Source organism: Euprymna scolopes, chromosome 27 (genome assembly GCF_053919585.1).
Source record: "Euprymna scolopes isolate OS-2025 chromosome 27, ASM5391958v1, whole genome shotgun sequence".
Lineage (NCBI taxonomy): Eukaryota > Metazoa > Mollusca > Cephalopoda > Sepiida > Sepiolidae > Euprymna > Euprymna scolopes.
In genome coordinates, this window is record NC_136508.1 from 26,864,755 (window position 1) to 26,885,661 (window position 20,907).

The 20,907-nt window shown below is 34.3% G+C and overlaps 2 protein-coding genes across 2 annotated transcripts; both read left to right on the forward strand.

The window, feature by feature from the left end:
• Window positions 1-14,238: 14,238 nt before the first annotated feature.
• On the forward strand, window positions 14,239-15,132 carry LOC145248690 (general transcription factor II-I repeat domain-containing protein 2-like). Its single transcript, XM_080110348.1, has one exon. It carries the CDS (start codon window positions 14,239-14,241, stop codon window positions 15,130-15,132), a length of 894 nt encoding a protein of 297 aa, XP_079966474.1.
• A 546-nt stretch (window positions 15,133-15,678) lies between these two features.
• Window positions 15,679-15,993, forward strand: LOC145248692 (general transcription factor II-I repeat domain-containing protein 2-like). The gene has a single exon (XM_080110349.1). The coding sequence runs from the start codon at window positions 15,679-15,681 to the stop codon at window positions 15,991-15,993; it is 315 nt and encodes a 104-aa protein (XP_079966475.1).
• Window positions 15,994-20,907: the final 4,914 nt, after the last annotated feature.

Below are 20,907 nucleotides of genomic sequence, written 5' to 3' on the forward strand. Positions count from 1 at the left end.
TTGCAATTAAGAATAGGAAATTGGATCCAAATTTTTGTAACTTGTCTTCTTCCTAAGATTAAGGGTGGTGGTGTTTGATCAACACTGCTGGGGAGCCATGATGTAATACACTGTTTTGTTTTTAAATCCCCGAAACAGTGTTTCATGGTAAACAACTGATGATCCCTTGAAAAATAAAAAAATGGTATTATAGTAAATTTGAGAGTTGATGCAGTGATTGCAGGTGATTAAATGACTTACTGACTAGATGTTTTTTTTTAACGAATGATAAAAAATAATTTTTTGTATAGTTTCAAATGTTAAAAACTTCAAAGACTATATATATATATATATATATATATATATATATACAGATTTACTTTTAACCATGATTCATAAAATTCTTCCCTACCTAATTGCAATATATATATATATATATATATATATATATATATATATATATATATATACACATTTCTTTTTTTCTATGATAATATGATTATAGCAAGAATAATGTCAAATCACACTTTATTTGATTCTGTCTATTTCTTCTATTTCTTAAGGCATAATAGATTCACTGATTTATATAATAATTAAGTGATTGATTTTGCGCTGCGAAACAGATACTCTCAAGAATTGTAAATGTCAACTGAATTAAAGGAATAAATTATAAGATGGTTAACATCATGAATTTGTGAATAGATCTTTTTTTCATTTATTCACTATATTGCTCTGTAATTACATTGGCGTTCGCAAATAAGGATTGGTATATATTATAAGAAAATATATATCTACATAAAGATATATACATATATGTATTGTAATTATATGTTCTACAAATACTTTAATGGTGACTGCTCTGAGGAACTGCAAGCACTTGTACCTCCTCTACGTGACTACACCCGACAAACGCGACAAACAACTAAGTCCTACCCCTTTACAGTAGAGATCCCTAGGTGTAAAAAAAGCATTTTACTCCAATAGTTTCTTCTCCTGAACTGCAAGTCTTGGGAACTCACTTCTGGTATACTGCGTTCCCAACTATACTGATATGCAAAACTTCAAGTGTAATGTGAACAAACATTTTCTAGTCATCTCCCTTCATAATGCCCCCGCAAATTATGTCCCCGATAGTAGTCCACTACTTCAAAGTGGCACTTGTCTTGTTTGGGGCGAAAATTGAATAATATATATATATATATATATATATATATGACTACTTAATTTAATCACAGAATTTAACATACGAATGTATAATTCCTTAAAGTATTTAATTCAAAAGTGCTCAATGCATAGGTAGAGCTAGGTAATAAGTTATGAAAATATGTATTGTAATTAAGCTACACAGAATATTCCGCGTTTCATCCATGCATTGATTTGTCAAGCTCATGCAATTAGTTCAACTGGGCCTTTGTCTTGTAAGTGCCTGCCCATTGGCTGATTAGGAGGGGTGTAATTCAAACTAGAAAGCTGATTGGCTAACTAAAACCAAATAGAATGTGCCTATATCTTTTTATATAGGGAGATAACAACTCTTCGCATAAGCCTGACGAATCCAAGCTTGGATGAAACGCGGAATATTTTGTGTAGCTAAATTGCCCTATATATATTTTTATAACTTTATTTGACTGTCGTACAGACGGTCGGGTTTCAATCCTGGCTTGAGGCAGTTGCCTGTCTAGCCGCACTGATGAGCTGTGAAACAACGAAACAGTACTGTATGTCGATGACTATATATATATATATATATATATATATATATATATATATATATATATATATATGTTATTATATAAAAGAAAATTGGTCTATATGTGTGTGACTGTGTGAGAGAGTTCGTTTTCTATGGACTTTAAGTCGATTCGGCGGATTAATCGAAATTTCGCAGGCACGTACTTCATGTGCTTGGTAGTGTATATATGTAAGTTTCGTATTTTATAAGTATCTATAATCAATTATCAAAAAAATTTGATGGTAAAATGAGCAGGCCAATTTCATAAAATAAACACCTTACGCAGCTTAATATTACAGGTGTATTTGAGAAAGTTTATTTATCACAACACGAGCCGAAAGGTCCGATATATAAAACCAATCGTAGGGTATTTTTATATGAAAGGGGCCGAAATAAATGTTTCTGTTTAAAACACAATCATACCATGCTATTTAATTTGAAGGGTGTGTTTATTCTACATTGACGAAGATATTGCACGAGGACAATCTTAAAATATATCAAAGAAATTTGGTTGCAGATTTTATTGATTAACGCAATTTCGATTAATTATCATATTTGTAATATTTCATTTTAGTATATATATATATATATATATATATATATATATATATATATATATATATATATTACTACTTCATTTACTCACATAAAATTAATATACAAAAATCGCCATATTTATTTATAACTTAGTATATATATATATATTTATACTAATTATGACTATATATATATAACATATAAGCGTATTTATTTGCACGTTAAAGAGGAAATTTAATCAACAATCTAAGTAATGTATATATATGTATATATATATATATATATATATATATATATATATATATATATATGTGTGTGTGTGAGAGGCGTGCAATAAGTAATGCCCCCTCGCCCACTTCCCATAGCAGTAGGGCAACGGAACTTGGCACAGTTATTAGTCTTTCTCTACATAGGAACGACGCAGAGTTATGCATTTTTCCCATCGTTTGATGCAGCTTTGGAGACCGTTGTTGAAGAACACCCAAGGTTGGTCCTCAAACCACAGCGTGACTTCAAAAATCAAGGCCGCATCATCTGGGAAACACTTTCCTTTCAAAAACAACTTCATGACTGGGAAGAGGTGAAAGTCAGAGGGTGCAAGGTCAGGAGATTTGGGAGGATGGGGATGATTTCATAACCACACGCCCGCTCTTTTGATATAGCGACATGTGAGTTGTGGACACGAGCTTTGTCCTGCAGGAGGAGGGTACCTTTGCTGATCTTGCCCTGCTTCGTGATTTTGATAGCTTCCCTTAATTTCCTCAAAAGTGAAGCATTATATAGCTCCTGTAATTGTAGTGCCCTTAGCCAGGAAATCTGTCATCACTATTCCGTCTTGGTCCCAGAATACTGTGAGCATGACCTTGTCAGCAGAGGGCTGCACCGTTGCCTTCTTTGGAGGTGGTGAGTCTAAGTGCTTCCGCTGCATTGACTGGGCTTTGGTCTCTGGATCATAGTGATGGACGCAGGTTTCATCCTGTGTAATCAGTCTTTTGAAAAACTTTGACTCATCTTCTTGGCACATCTGCAAATTCATCCTTGAGCACTCGACGCGTTCTCGAATCTGGAATGGCGTGAGCGCCCTGGGAATCCATCTGGCAGACACCTTATGCATATGAATGATAGTTTCCACAGACCCTGTACTAATCTTGACATCTTGGGCTTTTTGGCGAATAGTAATGCGCTGATCTTCCAAAATGGCAGCCTCAACTTGACGGATAGATGCCTCATCAATGGCAGAAGGAGGGCGACCAGGTCTAGTAGATGATTCCACAGACTTCCGGCTATGTATGAATTCACGATTCGAGCGTTTTACAAGGTCATATGATGGAGCATTATCACCATAAGTTTCTTTCATTTCATCAAAAGTCTTCTGTGGTGTGCGTCCTTTCAAATACAAAAACCGGATCGCTGCTCGACATTCAAGAGGCTCCATTTCACACCTGACTCAGTTCAAACACGTGTAAAACAGAAACCACAATTACTTCAGACCTGTAATTTCTCATATAATCCCTAAATATATAAACCATTTCACATGTAAAATTTCAGCTAAATTAGACAAATGAAAAACATGGGAATAACTTATTGCACGCTCCGCATATATATATATATATATATATATATATATATATATAATTATTTTTTTACTATAATAATTAAATACCTACAGACACTAGTGTTTCATCCTTTCGGGATTCTTCAGTGCAGGGTGTCACGATTACTACCAGTCGAACGATTCGAACCCCGCGACACGAGACATCTCTGGCTCGATTAGCGGAGGCCGTATCCATTCGGCTACTATTAACCGTGTGAAATAGCGTTGAATTTTAAACATTTTAATTTAAATGTTCATTACGTCAGACAGACAGTGATCAAATCGTTATACGATGATCTACGCATAAGAGCTAAATTGACCGACTTTTTAATTCAACTGAAAGTGCTCAACGATAAGAAACGAATTTCTTAAAGGGGCTGTCATAATTATTTTTTTACTATAATAATTAAATACTAATATATATATATATATACATATATATATATTACATATATATACATTATGAATGATTAATCGTATTTTATATTTTATATTTTACTCACACCCACATATATATAAATGCATATATATGTGTATATATATATATGTATATATATATATATATATATATATATATATATACAGCAATATAATTAGACTGAATTGTTTCTCATGTTGTTAATAATAGATCAATCCCAAAAAGCATGCCTCGCTGCAAACAATATGGAAACATTCACTACTTCAACTACTAGTGACTAAGCCATTGAAGCAAATATTTATATTGCCTCACGGAATATTACAAATATTGAACGTCTATTAGTTAAAACACAACATATATATATATATGTATGTATATATATATATGTACATTTATATATACATATATATATATATAATATTCTTCTATTTGTGTATGTCTTTTCTTTCTAATTTTTTATATTATTTGTTGTTTTTTTGCCAACTTTCTTAGTAATACACCGTATTCTTACAATGCCCCAATTTCTCAAAACCGCTTTTCTTCTCTATGTACTTGTTAAACTACATGCTTTGTTTATTAGGAAAAAGGTAATCGAATTTCCCTAAGCCACGTGACCTAGAGGGTAAACACTCTTTAGCTGTACCCTATATCTTTCTATCTCTTTATCTCCCCCCTGTTTGTATACTATGTGCCTGAGACGCTGTCGATTTTACTGTCACAAAAGTTAACGTTAAAAATATTTATATTAATATGCCCCTTACATAAAAATGTATCAATAAATAAATACCGCCCCGAAAATGGATGGGCTTTGTGTATATGAATGCAATATTCCCTTTCTGTCGTTATCCCTTTTTATGTCTGTGCAATGCCTTTTTCCGATATTATACCAAATGTACCATTAGTGAGAGGGGCACCTATTGATATTCTGTCCTCTAAAGAAAGCTTAACTTAACTTATATTGAGTACAATATTTTGTTCTTTTTATGTATGCATTTATTATTCCTTTCAATGAGAATACAAAAAAAAGCTTGTATAATGAGTTCTCGTACATTTCTTTGCTTCTATTTCCTCTTATTTACAATGAACGGTGTTACTGATAAAGGGAGAATACAATACATGAACATTGGGCCGGCTGTGTTTTTCCTGAACAGTTTCTTTGTAAGTTCTATTTTTGCTTTTCCGATTCCTATCCTTGTGGCTATGTAATTCTAATGGTGCTGGTAGTACGCCTTTAAACTGGGCTTATGTTATCTGCTTGATAGTCAGTGACCTAATCGCTAGATTAACTCCAAGGAAGTCGATATACTAACAGATGTTGGGGATGCTGTTTATCCATTTGGTGAATGATAACTAGACCATGCAGCAGCATCTCTCGGGGTCCTCTCAGTGTTATATTTTTTTGCGTAATGTTACGGTCTGCCTCTACATGGTTGCAAAATCATTCTTCGACCCTATTTATCTCTGCTCTGCTCTTTCGAATCTGCCGACCTTTTCCTTATTTCTTAATCTTCAAAAATAAAAAAAAAATCTAAAAAAATAAAACGAGATTATGCTCCAAACTCAGGTCCGTTTCTCTCTAATAGTAGACGTTTACAATCCAAGATTCTAGAGGTTGAAATCCAATTACAGGAGAATAAACTTCAGCTATAGTTCCTGAGGGAAACTCTCATTGGACTGATTGTTTCCCTACATGAGTTAGCGATTAAAGGATACCAAACCTCCACATACAGAATCCGATACCTAAAACTGTCACAGCCATTGATTATAAGCCTATATTAGAGATAGTTTCCATATAATAGAAACATGTCTAGAGAAGATCCTAATTTGCTGTATATATTCTTCAGAGTAGTACTTTCCTCCAGCTAAGTTCATATATATGTATATGTATATATATATATATATATATATATATATATATATATATATATGATAAAGGCAATTTAAAAACTGTGTTGAATTTCACCAAAAAAAAAAAACGAAAATTAATAATGTGATATCACATTAATTTTCTTGTCTGTTAATAATAAATATGTCTAAATCATTTATTTTCGTTGTTTTATATATTTTCTTCAGAAAACTTACATTTATCGCGTTTTGCGTTCGAATTATTTATATACTTAATCTGTAAGTGCTTCGAATTTTCTAATTCTTTTAAATAATTATATATTCTTGAAGCCAGAAGTCTATAGCTTGTTTTTTTCTTGAAAAAAAAATGGCATTCCTTTTGAAACGTTAATTGCATCTATAGTTTCATTTATGCAGGGTTTTTTCGCATATTGTGAAAACGAGTTATTTTATGAACAAAATAATTGTAAACTTAGTTCATCAAACTCACCGAAGAACCTTGTGTATTTATTATGCACAGATTTCCAACGATAACATATTTGCCAGGAAATATTGTCATTCTAATCTAGATTTAGGTACAATTTCACATGACAGGCGAACTAAGAGATGTTAAGAATACACCAGGTTAACCAAATGCAAGGGAAATACAAACAATTGTACGCAAAATACAGTTCGAATCTTTTAAAGATAATTTGGCTGAAGTGTCTGAAATAATGTTTTGGCCATATTAAATGCACGCGGGACGACCAAACACGATGAATATTTACGACTCACACATGACCAATCGATAAAATTCTATTTAACATTTCAGTGATCATGCTAGCGGATATAAACACGTGATAAACTTTTCCCTTCCCTGCAACCTCTCTCCCACAGGAGAGACGTTGCGAGCATGTCTTTATTTTATCGTTACTACCATGGCAGGTGCTCGTCTGAACTTCAATACCTGGTCCATCCTCGCCAATCTTTAACGATAAACACCAGCCAAGCTGAAACCACTGTCAAAAACGTTCCCCACTCTTTATCTGTGCCAAAATCAAAACGTAGATTCCATGAACAAAGAAGTGTACGCCTGTGGTACTCTGTCCCGGTTGCCTGTTTTCCACCTGACTACAACCTGGATGTATTCAAGTCCAATGTAAACAAATTTATGATGAACCGCCCCCTTAAGTAAGACACTTTATCAAATCTCCAACGCTAACGTACTGTACACACAATAAACCTTATCCCCGAGTGGCTCCCGGGCCTTGATAAGTGGTAACTACCTTGCAAAAGAAAAAAACTTACTCAAATTATTAGATAGAAATTAATATTAAGAAATATATTTTGATTTAAAACATCATTGGGAAAATGACGACTGAACATTAAAATAAAAGAGTGAAAGAAATATTTACATGTGATTGAAAAGGTTATGAGATTTCTTTTTAAATAAAATTGTTTGTAAACGTTGTTAAGGCGTAAAATACATCGAAGATACGAGTATATACCAAGTCAAGATTCGAAGAATAGTAAAATGAACAAAAATCAATATTCAAGCAAATAGAAGATATCTACAAATATCGATGCACAATAGAGAAAAAGAAAATCATTTGCACGAATAGACAAAACTAGGTTACGTTAGCAATTGTTTCTTTTCAGAGACAATGCATTTCATTCTTATTTTCTAGTCATTGTAATTTTCTTTAAAATAACAATATTACATTTTAGTTTTTGACCTAGTTTGCTAAAAAACTTCCTCGATAAGGAAAGTGCTAACAATGCAAATAATTGCACGTTGTTTTGTAGCAGAACACAATTTTAAGGTATTTTTCCCGTTTAAACTACATTAGCTAGAAGAGTATTGTGTTCCTACAATGTATATAAAGTTAATGTCTTACGATATATATATATATATGTATATATATATATATATATATATATATATATATATATATTTACCAGTGGTGAAAAAAACCGGACTAGAGTGCTCAATGTGTAGTCAGAGCAGTATATAGGAAATTTATTACTGTGAGTCCAGAATGAGTTTACAAATTCTTTCAGCTAGAGGAAAATCCTCAAAGAGAGGAAAAAATCCAACTAGCATCGTCAGAATTCATAGATGGACTAAGTTATTAAGTCAAATAAGAATGGAAAAATCTAGGATGGATTTTTTCCTCTCTTTGGGGATTTTCCTCTAGCTGAAACAATTTGTAAACTCATTCTGGACTCACAGTAATAAATTTCGTATATATATATATATATATATATATATATATATATATATATATATATATATATATATATATATGAAAAATTACAATTAAGTTTACCAAAATGACCCAAGATGGTAAAATTAAAATATATAATAAATATTAAAGAATTAATATTTATAAGGTTATCTAAGCAAGATGTAAAAGCTCGATAAAACCAAATAAGAGATAGAACTTATTTTTTCCTCTTTTTCTTCCCTGATCTTTTTTATTTATATTTATGTCTCGGCAGTAGAGTGAAAAGCATATCTTATTTTTCTTTTATTAATATTATTGGATTTTGTTTTCCTTGTACACATTTTTGTGAATTATTCCGTGGATTTCTGCCTTTGGATTATTATGGACCATCTTCTTCCAATTACGGGATTTCTTTGGATCTTGCTTATGCAAATGGAAATTCAATTAAATTTTTTGAAGTTATATATTTCGATTTTACCATCACTAGATTATTGACCTTCCAGCCGACTATCCATTAATGTGTAATCCCCTTTTTCTTCACCATATTCCCTCTGCTTCACTTTTTTGTTATTAAGTAAGATCTTTGACTTACTTTTTGTTTCATCAAATACTTTTGCATGCAAAATCCGATCCAGCGTTTTGCTAATTTCTACCCTCTGATGAGAAGGAAAGTATTTCTTCGAACCTCCGCGGATTAAGGACTATCCACTAATCTAGTGTTTCTTTTTCGGGTTAAATATGTTTTTAACTCATTTCAAAGTGGTTTTTAACATGTTTAATTAACTGTTTGTTCGTGTATATATATATATATATATATATATATATATATATATATATATACACCTTTAAACACAGTCAATGTACATTTACACGCAACGCCAGTTTCCGATGCAAATTCCGCAAATTTCTTTACAGTGTTATTAATTTTTGTGTTTCTTACTACTATTCCAACAAAATAACTCTCCCAAACAACTTATGATTAGAATGGTTAGGAGTATATTTAAATCAGCTAAAATAAATCAACTAACACTCTTTTATCGTTTGCTTAATGTTTAGGTATTTTACCGGTTGCAATCACGTGGTTTTTCCATGTTTGTAATGTTAACGCTTTGTGAGGTATATTAATAATAGTATTAATAATATAATATATATAGGTACATATATATAATATATATATATATATTATATATATAGGTACATATATATATAATATATATTATATATGTATCTATCTCTTTATATATATATACACATATATATATAAGACTTTAAACATTTTATGGAACCTACAAAAGATACTCTTCCAAACAAGTACTCCTATGAGGAGTTAGGATCATATCTAATCTAGTCAAAACGATGAACTACCACTCACTTACCGAGTAATCGTTATACAACTGATTCCGTAAAAAGTGCTAGTGTTTCGTTTATTTATTACGTGATATTATATTTAATTATTACTTTTTTCGCACGCTCAGTTTAGAGTCGGCTCTTGCTTTCAAGTTTTATTGGTAGCTCACTTATATTTGTTGAAATAATTGAATACTTTGCGGAGCACTCCAAAAGCAACTATTCCTAAAATTATCCCTACAGCATTAGACAAGAAGAGTTTTAAGTTCGCTAAAATATAAATGAGAATTCAAGTAAGATTTGGTATAGCTTGCAAATGTAGTATTCTTTTGTCTTCTAGTTTGCATCAAACAGTGCATTTCATAGAAGCTCGAATGTGTTAAAGGATTCCCAACTGACGCAAGCATAGTCATGTTTAGCTTTAGTAAAACACCCTCGTTGAGCTATCGGTTTGAATATTTAATTCATTCTCTCTCATTCAAACCATTGCTTCTTTCACCTGTATTAATGATTAAATTGTAAAATCCTATTTTCTCTCAGGATCTAATTTTATCTCATGCGCTAATTTTTTTCTGTAACTTTTCTACATTATGCTTTATCGAGGGCAACATTTAACGAATTAGACTTTTATAGTACATGAATTTCGTCAGTGTTTATTTTTTTTGTTTAAGTTGCTGCCAGTACAGTAATTAATATTTTACTTGCTGTATCCGGCTCGTTGTGCGTTTAGCCAAGCACAAGGCGAAGCTTACGCTTTTGGACAAGGTTTGAACATTGTAGAGTCACATACTTATCTTAGAAATAGCAGAATAGCGTAACGGTTAGAAGCGCAGACGGTCGCCAAGGCTTTGAGTTTTAAACCTGGATTGAAGTAATTGGCACTCTACAGCAAACACGTACTGTAAGCAGATAGCAATATATATATATATATATATATATATATATATATATATATATATATATATATATATATATGTATATATATTTATTAATTTAATAATTTTTAGATACCTATAGACACTAGTGTCTAATTCTTTCGGGAATAATCAGTGCAGATTGTTACGATTACCGCCGGTGAGAAGATTCGTACCTCGCCAGGACCTATCTCTAACTCCATTAGCAAGGAAGAAACCAAACGGCCAGCTTTGATCTCGAGACATGACGTTGAAATTTAAACATTTATTTTTAAATGTCATGACCTTCGTTCATATTGATTTAATGTATATAACATTATGATTTTTGCCTGTGCGCTTAAGTAACCTACTTTTTATTTCAACTTTAATGTGCTTAAACCTAAAAACTACTTTAAAGGGTCTTATATAATTATTAGTATAATTTTTTACCTACCTACAGATAGCTAATATATATATATATATATATATATATATATATATATATATATATATATATACATATATATATATATTTGCAGTCATCGACATACAGTCCTGTTTTGTTGTATCACAGCTCATCAATGCCGCTAGACTAGCACCTCGCCCAAGACAAGGATCGAACCTAGACACGTCGTGTTGACAGTCGGCAGTTCTATCCCTCGACCACGGAAGCTATGCCCGCAATTAATCTGCCCGAACGTCTACTACTTGTATAGTGCTCAAACGATTGTTGGTAAACAAACGGCACACTTCGCAATTTTCAGCCAAATTAAGTTGCGAGTGACATTACAGAGGGAGGCTTATTTTAATATATATATATATATATATATATATATATATATATATATATCCTGTATCTGATTTTGTTTATAAATATGCAGAACGCAGCTTAAATTCACTGTCTTTCTGAAACAATATAATAGAATTGCTAAACAAAGGTTGGTTAAAAATTAAGCTTTAGTTGACAAATATGCAATTAATCAAATAGATTGTTAATTTGAATTTCGTAGCGTCTCAAAAGTACTGAATACGTATTTTCCGTTTTAAGACATCTCTGAAAGGATGACTCATGTAGAAATAGATGCACGTTCATATTCAACAACTACAAAAGAAAAACATTCAAATTACTTTTGACTTTCTTCATTGCAGGAGTCGAGTTCAATCAAAATAAGACATTTGGAGTTTAAAATTAAATTCGTACTCGATAATTTAACTATGTTGAGAAAACAGCTAATTTAAATGTCATTAAAACAGAATATAGTTGCGTTTTCACGATGCTATGTCCTCATAGACACAATTAGGAATTCAATTTGACACTCGAACAGGTTTTCCTCGTATTTTCAAGAATATTTCGTTTAGGAAAATAAATTAACCAAACAATAACACAGAAATATACATTGAGTAATCGATACTCAGTTTATAATCTTGATATTATTATTGATCCTCATTCATTTTTATTAGCATTTGTTTACTCCAGATCGTTCTATTAATATTTTTTCTCAAAGAGGATATCGGGTACTTACGGAGGCAATAACTTTATTACGAGCCAGTATATATGTGGAACGAACTGGTTTCGAACTTGACATACTTCGGTTGACAGCTCGCATCGTTTTCCAGTGGATCACCCTCCTCTGCCTGTCAATGTTGCAGGAAATAGTTCAGATAATTCTAGTGCTTTATAATAGTTTCGGTTCCTAAATGAGTCGATTACATGAGGGTAAGATAGATACGAATATGACGTATTATTACAAATATAGAGTGGGAAAAATTATTGACGATAATTTCAGCTAGACGGGTGTTTTTCGTGAAAGATTGGTAATGGGTGGCCAGAGATTAAAGCTCAGACGGGCACTTGCCTTGGAACTAACGATAAAACAAAGACAGGCTCGCAACGCTTCTTCTGCGGGAGAGAGTTTGCAAGGAAGAGAAAAGGGGATCCCGTACTAAGCCACGAAGTCTGTTTTGTATTCTGTAAAGGCAGGATATGCTGTTTTTAGCAGCTCCTTCCCAGATGTGGCAGTAGTACGTACTTGGCTTTTATATAGACTCTATATAAATTGCGGCCCGTGGGTTGATAGTTTGTGGCCCCTGCCTTATTTTTAAAGTTTAATGTTAGTGCGGCCCGCGAGTTTGATATGAATGGCACTTTACAGTGTTTTGTGCAGAGCTCAACAAACCTACCAATCACGGTGGAGTATATGGCTCTCGAGGGTGGGACGTCGACCGGGCTTGACGCAACCAGAAAGTTACAGCAGCGTTGCCATGGAGCATTTTCTTCCGTTCCTGGCTGTCTGCATGAATGGCTGACTGCCTCGTTTAGGCACACGCGGACATTCTTCCCAGATGGCGGCGTTCACAACACTTCCAAAAACAGTTTTGTTTTTGTTTCGTTCAGCAGGACAACATAATCCCAGTCTAAGATTGCAGCATAATGTCATTAATAGTGATGGGACGATTCCTAATTTTTTTCCGATTCCGGTAACGATTCCAGGAAAATATTGATTAACGATTCCGATTAACGATTAACAATTCCCAAGTACGATTCCGACCCATACCTTAGCTATATGTCTAATTTAGATTTAAATTTATTTTATAAATTAAAAATATTGAATGGTGCGAAAATAAAATGTGATCAAATAAACCACGTGTTTTGTTGTACCGACCGTCACTAATAGACCAAGTGTAATTGATGTATGTAAATTCCAATTAAACTGAAACAAGAATAATTGAACTTTTATTTCAATATAATATGGTCACTTATTCTTGTTCATATTCGTATTAGCATAAAAGATGGCTATTGCCAATATTTAATTCGTTTTTTAGAATATATTTTAAATTTCTAAAAAACAAAAAGAATGAAAAATAAGAATTTATTTTTTTTTTGAGTTTTGTTTTGATCTTGTTTTTAGTTTCAAAAGTTTTAACTTCCCCAATCTGAAATAAAACAAGGAAGGGATGGGCTCAGTGGTGGCAATAGGGGTTAATCCCTTTGAAGTTAGTCTACCGACTGTCCGTCCAGGTTTTGCCCAGAATAGTTTTTGCTATCATAAAGTAATTGATGTCGCTAAGATTAAATTTAGGGTATATACATTTTAATTTTCCTTTTATATGTTGAAATAGATACTCTTTCTTTCTCAAGTTCATTTTTAGAAAAATGACAAATGCTTTGCGGACTTTTTGCACCCCCTTTCTTCAAATTTATACACTATATATACATTTGATCGATATATAGACAATTTCAACATACAAATATAATTCTTTTTAAGTTGAACTTCCTCTCTCCTGCTATTTACTACTAACTCTTTCCCTCCCTCCCTCCCCCCTCTCTCTATCTCTTTCCCTGACCCCGATCCGACTTAAAGAACTTACAACATCAACGAACCAACAACCAATTTTAACCAGGCTTGAAGAAAGGAAAAGAAACACATTTTGGAGTTTTCCTGGAAAATTACAAGTAACTGTCAAATTTACGTCGCAAACGCTTTCAAAGATAACCGTAGACGTGAGTAAAATAAACCACATTTCTTTTTCCACCTTTCTTCAGTTAAAAAAAAAAGTACTTGAATATCTTACATACACACACACACACACACAAAAAACGTGTTTTGTGCGTCGGCTAAACACTTGATTGAAACTTCAGTGCGACAGCGACATCAAGTGGGATCATATATATTACAGCCCCAAACATGTCTTTTTCAAAGCCTGCAGTGAAGAGAAAGGTTGGTGATGAGCACAGACAATTTCAGGAAAAGAGGAAAATGCAATATTTCTTTATTGAGCACAGGGGCATTCCGACTTGTCTTATTTGCACTGAGAAAGTTGCGGTGCACAAAGAATATAATTTAAAACGTCATTACACAACTCGACATGCTGAGGAGTATGCAAAATACCAGGGAAATGAGAGAGCCAACCGGGTTGCCAATCTTAAAGCATGTCTACTGAGGCAACAAGATTTCTTCAAGAAAGCTACCAAAGAGAATAATGCAGTAATCGAAGCAAGCTACGTGGTTAGTGAGATGATTGCTAAGGCGGGAAAGCCATTCACAGAAGGTGAATTTGTCAAAAAGTGCATACTACAGGCTGCAAGTATTGTCTGTCCAGAAAAGAAAGGTCAGTTTAGCAACATAATCCTTTCTGCCAACACTGTGGCAGAGCGCATTTCTGACCTGTCAAGTGACATTTATGATCAACTATGTGAGAAAGCCAAATGTTTCAGTGCATACTCAGTCGCTCTTGATGAAACCACATGCATCACCGATACTGCCCAGCTCGCAATCTATGTCCGTGGTGTGGATGACAATTTTGAAGTGATGGAGGAGTTGCTCACAGTACTTCCAATGCACGACCAGACCACTGCTCAGGAGATATTTCACCAGCTGTGTGATGCCATTGAGAATGCCGGTTTGCCATGGAAGAGGTTTGTTGGAATTATTACAGATGGAGCCTCATCAATGACAGGGATGAAAAATGGACTGGTGACACTTGTAAAGAAAACTGGAAGAGGAGGGTGTGGAGGAGGCCATTGCTCTGCACTGCATTATCCATCAGCAGGCCCTTTGCAGCAAATGCCTCAAGTTTGACAATATGATGTTTGTGGTTGTGAAATGCATCAACCAAATCAGTTCCAAGGGCTTAAAGCACCGAAGTTTCCGTGCTTTTTTAGAGGAAATGGAGTCAGAATATGGGGATGTGCTTTACTTCACCGAGGTACGTTGGCTCAGCAGGGGAAAAGTGTTGATGAGATTTTTCGAGCTGAGGGAAGAAGTAGAAGCCTTCATGGAGAAAGATGGGTGGCTGTTCCTGTGCTAAGTGATCCCAAATGGCTCATGGACTTGGCTTTTCTTGTTGATATCACACATGAGCTTAATACACTGAACAAGAAGTTACAAGGCCAGAGGAAACTTGTCAGTGCTGCATATTACAACATTAGAGCATTCTCCACAAAGCTTATGTTATGGAAAGCCCAGCTCTCTCAGAAAAACCTGTGCCATTTCCCAACATGCAAGGCACTTGTAGATGCAGGCACCCCATTCAATGGCCAGAAGTATGCTGATGCCATTTTGAAACTTTAGGAGGAATCTGATCACAGATTTGCAGACTTCAAGACGCACAAAGCCACATTTAAAATGTTTGCGGACCCCTTCTTCTTTGATGTGCAAGATGCCCCACCTGTGCTTCAAATGGAGCTCATTGACCTGCAGTGCAACTCTGAACTGAAAGCGAAGTTCAGGGAGATGAATAGGAAAGTAGACATGCTTGGACAATTTTTGAGAGAATTGACCCACAGCCTTCCTGAGCTTTCCCGAATGTTCAAGCGGACCATGTGCCTTTTTGGGAGCACATACTTGTGCGGAAAGCCCTTTTCCACCTTGCGCTTCAATAAGTCCAAGTACAGGTCCAGACTTACTGATGATCATCTTCAAGCCATACTAAGGGTCTAAACTGCCTCCTCCCTCAAGCCAAATGTGGCTCAGCTCTGCGAGAGGAAGCGCTGCCAGGTCTCTAGCAGCAAGATGTAGGCAAGAGAAGCAATGTTCAGAAGATAAGTACATGTTCTCAAATGTTCCACTCATGTTCAGGACAATTCATGTTCAGAAGAAGGTTAAAGAACTGTTAATACGGACGTTTCAATCCTAATTTTTATTTTATTTATTTATTCATTACTGATTGATTGAATGATTGATTGATTGAATGATTGATTGATTGATTGAATGATTGATTGATTGATTGAATGATTGATTGATTGATTTTATTCATTTCTTATTTATTTTCTTATTCATTTGTTTATTGATTTTTTTTATCTTATTTTGTGTTAAAAAATAAAAATAAAGACATTTGAGAAGATTAGAATTTATTTTAGTTTTTTCTTGTGGAAAACCTGATGCGGTCCAGCCTCGCCCAGCCTCAGCCTCCAGCGGCCCTCAGCTAAATTGAGTTTGAGACCCCTGATATAGATAGAGAATTGCATCAGAAGTAAGATATCTTCTGGACTATTAGAAGGATCTTATCATTTTTCCGGCGACCTTGGCAATAGACTTGATGTACCTGGTCAATTTCAGATCACTAGTAAATGTCAATCCCAAAAGCTTGTCAAAACATGGAGCCCTACAGGACGAGAGTTATCCATTTCAATTGATGCCAAATGCGTCTTTCTAGTCTTTTTTTCCATTGTGATTTGTACGGAAGATACTACGCTGAGCGCCAATCTATGGTTTCTCTGTAGTATATTCACAAAGTCAACACCTACTTCTAAGACTGACTAACAGGTTCGTCTGGCCAAAATAAAAGTTTTGTCAGCGTAATATTTAACAAAAAGGATACAATCAATTGCATAGAAATGAACAATCATATATTTTATTCCCTCATTAAATTTATTTATTTGTATGATCGCATTGGGCGTGATTGTTTGTGTATGCGCAATTTTGTACGAGTGAGTTCTATGTAAGCATTGTTAATTTACGCTTTAAAACAATTTGCTACGCGATAAAAAAATTATACAGTTTACGCAAGTCTGTATAGATAAGATAAATGTATATTTCGAGTTTTTCATCATGGTAATCTAAACGGACTAAGCTTGAAGTCATTAGATATAAAAAAGCTAAAACATACTGTTTCAAGGTAAAAAAAAAAACAAACTTACAACTAAGTAAAAATAAATGGTATTCGGATGTATTTTAATCAGGAAAAACAGCAAGTATTCACTCATTATCCAGAATTTCACAAATTGAATGTAAAGAAAAACGGAAAACGTAAAAGAAGCTAAAAGGTACTGTAACTTTGTTCGAGAATAAATAAATAAAAAAAAGAACATTAAATTATTTGTTTTCTTGTACAACGACATTTTTTTCCCTAATCGTTTCGTTACCGCAGCTGACCTTGAACGTTCTTTCCGTCTCCAACTTGTTTTTTTTTTAATCTGTCTTTTTTCCTATCTGTGACGTCATTTCGCATGCATTTGCATACGAGCGTCTGTCGAATGTGTTTCCAAGATTCGCAGAATTCTTTCATCTGGTATTGGCTTCTCACATCGTTTCATTTTTTTTTATTGCATTTCCACCCCAAACAAGACATATTGCCACTTTGATGTAGAGGGCTACTATCAGGGACATAAGCTACAGGGGTATTTGTGGGGAGTTGGACAGCAAGATGTTTCAGTTGAGGTAACCACTGAATTTCTTCGGTTTTGACTAATGGAACTTGGGAATAGGTATGTTAAAATCAGGAATCTGTACGGAATTTTCAACGAAACATTTTTATCCACCAAATTGTTGGCTTTTCTGCCGTCAGCCGTAACTGGTTCGAAATCATGAGTTATTTGAAATTACATAGTTAGTATCGTCTATACTGATGATTGATATGTGAAGCTTTCAGAAAATGTTCACTCGTAAATTGTTATAATTTAGCACAGTAAAACAAAATATAACATCTTATAAGTCCGCACCTAAAACGTTCTGAGACATGTGTCTGTCTACCTGATTCGTTTTACCTATATTCTTTATCGTTTGGAAGAACATTTTTTGCAATACATTATTTGATATTTTTAGCATTACACGCTCCCCTTGGTATTGATCAAAAGAAAAAAAAAGAACTGGGGAGAAGCAGCAACACAATTAGAGATTGAATCTCGCAAAATTCCAGGGCTGAGATAATCCAAAAGACACACAGCCAGAAGCTGTATGAAAATCAATAAGAACATAAATACGCTTGTCGTATAAGTGACAGAGAGGGGAAAAAGGAGACATTTGATTTTTTCTCTTATTTGCAAATCGACACGGATCGCGGTAAGCAAAAATGTTTACCGTTAGACTACGAAACATTTTAGCAAAGGAAAGATGCGCGGATCTCAACGTGACCTGAAGCGGAAGCGCAAATACTGACTCGCAATGCATTTTATTTTGACGGCCATCTTGTTTTGATAGCCATTTTGGCGAGATTGACTTCAGCTTGTACAATACGAGTGTACGTCGCGGAAAAAAAAAGCCCGTGGGTAAAAATCAAAGGATATTTAAGATAGCAACGCATTTCCTTATATCTCGTTATTCTACTCTCTTCCTTCCTCTTTCTCTGTTTCCACCCTATTCTCGATGTATATATATATATATATATATATATATATATATATATATATATATATATACGCGTTTTATTTTTTATTACCGTTTTTTTTCTGTTCAGTTACATTTTTGTTTCAGCTATGCGACCGTTTTTTGGCCGTTACCATTTCTACTATATATATATATATATATATATATATATATATATATATATATATATATATATATATACACCTATGTATATTATTCGATGGGGTAAAAGTTATTATGTAGCTCACTTTGTTATAATGCTTAACTACACTAGATCTCAATATAGAAAAGAAATGTATTTATTCTATTCCCTACTAACTTAATGTACTCCTTCTCTAATTCACTACCCTGCATACACCCATCTTTATTAACCCGTACTTTTTAATAGGGTTGTAAAACCCATGACTTAAAAACTTCTTTTGGTGAATGAGGAAAAGTGCTCAACATTTTGACCTACGCTCGATAAATATTCTCTGACTGTTTCTAAGTACTCCGAATGTTTTGGTATTCATTATTTTCACAATTATTGTGTACATTGCCAATGACATTTATATAGAGCGATTGGTCACAAAATAATGATATTGTAATTGTGTTATATTATTACGACTATGGAAAAGCTATTATATCTGTTAAATGATGAGGTTTATCCGGTAAAGTCTCGATTTTATTGAGACATGTTCGTAAAATGAAACAAAAATATACCGTCAAGGCTGTTCCAACTCATGTTCCCTGTGAACTTTAAACGTAGGAGTTTGAATGAATACTTTCAGGTAATGTATCTTTAGCCAAATCTTGTGGTGTTGGAGAGGTGTCTTGTAATTGTGTAAGGCCAAGGTCTGTGTCGTTAGAAATGCCAAGCTAAGTATTGTAGTGGGCGTTAAACTCATCCACTACATGCATTTGGGCGCTAGAGCCAAGGAAGTGTGCTACATCTATTCCGTCAGAGTCATGATTTATTAGAATTGGTTCCATGGTCAAGTGAGGGCGAAAAAAATTAAAGTACCTAATGCTATGTTGTAGAGTTAAAAACACATGAAGGTCTGATCATCTGATTCTCGTTAAGATTCCTTAGTTATAGGGTGGGTGTTACGAATATAGGATCTAAGCCCGTGCATGTGTCTGTTAGAGGCTTTACGGCAAGGTGGAAGATAACCAGACTTGTTAAAAATATTAGAGGCGATAGAAGAACGTATATTTCTTTAACTTAGTGCTTATATATCCGGTTAGTTTGCTAGGGGGAATGATTCTCCATCATCTGAGTTAGTTCAAAGTGAACGGATATTTTAAATGCAAGCCTTCAAAGAGGAGACGAATCGTTGTGCAAGTGGGTGCCTTGTTTGATCGTTATTTTGGATTGAACTTTAATTAAATTTATTTCGTTGTTTCAATTTAGGATGAGAAGTGCTAGACAAAGCGGATGTGAATAGGTGCCATAATGCAACACGAGTAGACCATCAGCCAACTCCTAATCCGTAGGAATGTAACCTAAGGATTACCCACTCGGGATAAGTGCAGGGTCCCTTTCCATGTGCAAACTGGCACTGCAAACAACCTGATATTATGCAACTGATGATAGAGTACTTGCTCTAAGCGCTAGAAAAGGTTAGGGCCCTGCACTGTCAGTCTGAATACAGCAGCTAGACAAATTGGCAAATCTGTCAGACAAGAGCGGCCCAGTCCAATCACGTAAGCATACATGATAAACAAGCCCCCACGAAAATGCACTAGTTTAGGGAAAGGGAATAAAGCAGATGTGGAGGATGGTGTTTATTGTCCCAGTCAGTAAACAAGACTAAGCACTGTGCATCCTGTGATCGATTCGCTGCTCTAATAGGCAAAGGATGAAAAACGTAGCGAGCGATAAGCAGAGACTATCTACTCCTTAAGCTGTTTGGGTTTGCAAACCGGTGACTTGATCGAATAACAAGCTCTAAGGAGGTTGTGGACCAGAGATGAGGGGACCCTCTCCACCGTTTTGTATCTAGACCTATGTGGATTAATAAATGCATCTAAATAATTATAAGAAACAGTGTGTAAATTCAACGGGGGACTCATCTATATGGAATATATTGATGTTGGAATTCTGTAGATATTCAGTGTAAACGGAGACGCTCTGATATTATTGTATCTTATTTTAACACTGCAAAAGTATCTATTTAAACTAGTAAGAGGGCCAGGCACCGCCGGTCGTAAACTACGCTTAAATATAATATTTAATTCTTGCGGATGTCGTACATTATTAAATAGTTTTTTTCTCTCGATTGTATTATA

Excerpts from the sequence above, each read along its gene's own strand:
- LOC145248690 (XM_080110348.1), top strand. The coding sequence starts at position 14,239 with ATGTCTTTTTCAAAGCCTGCAGTGAAGAGAAAGGTTGGTGATGAGCAC.
- LOC145248692 (XM_080110349.1), top strand. The coding sequence starts at position 15,679 with ATGTTTGCGGACCCCTTCTTCTTTGATGTGCAAGATGCCCCACCTGTG.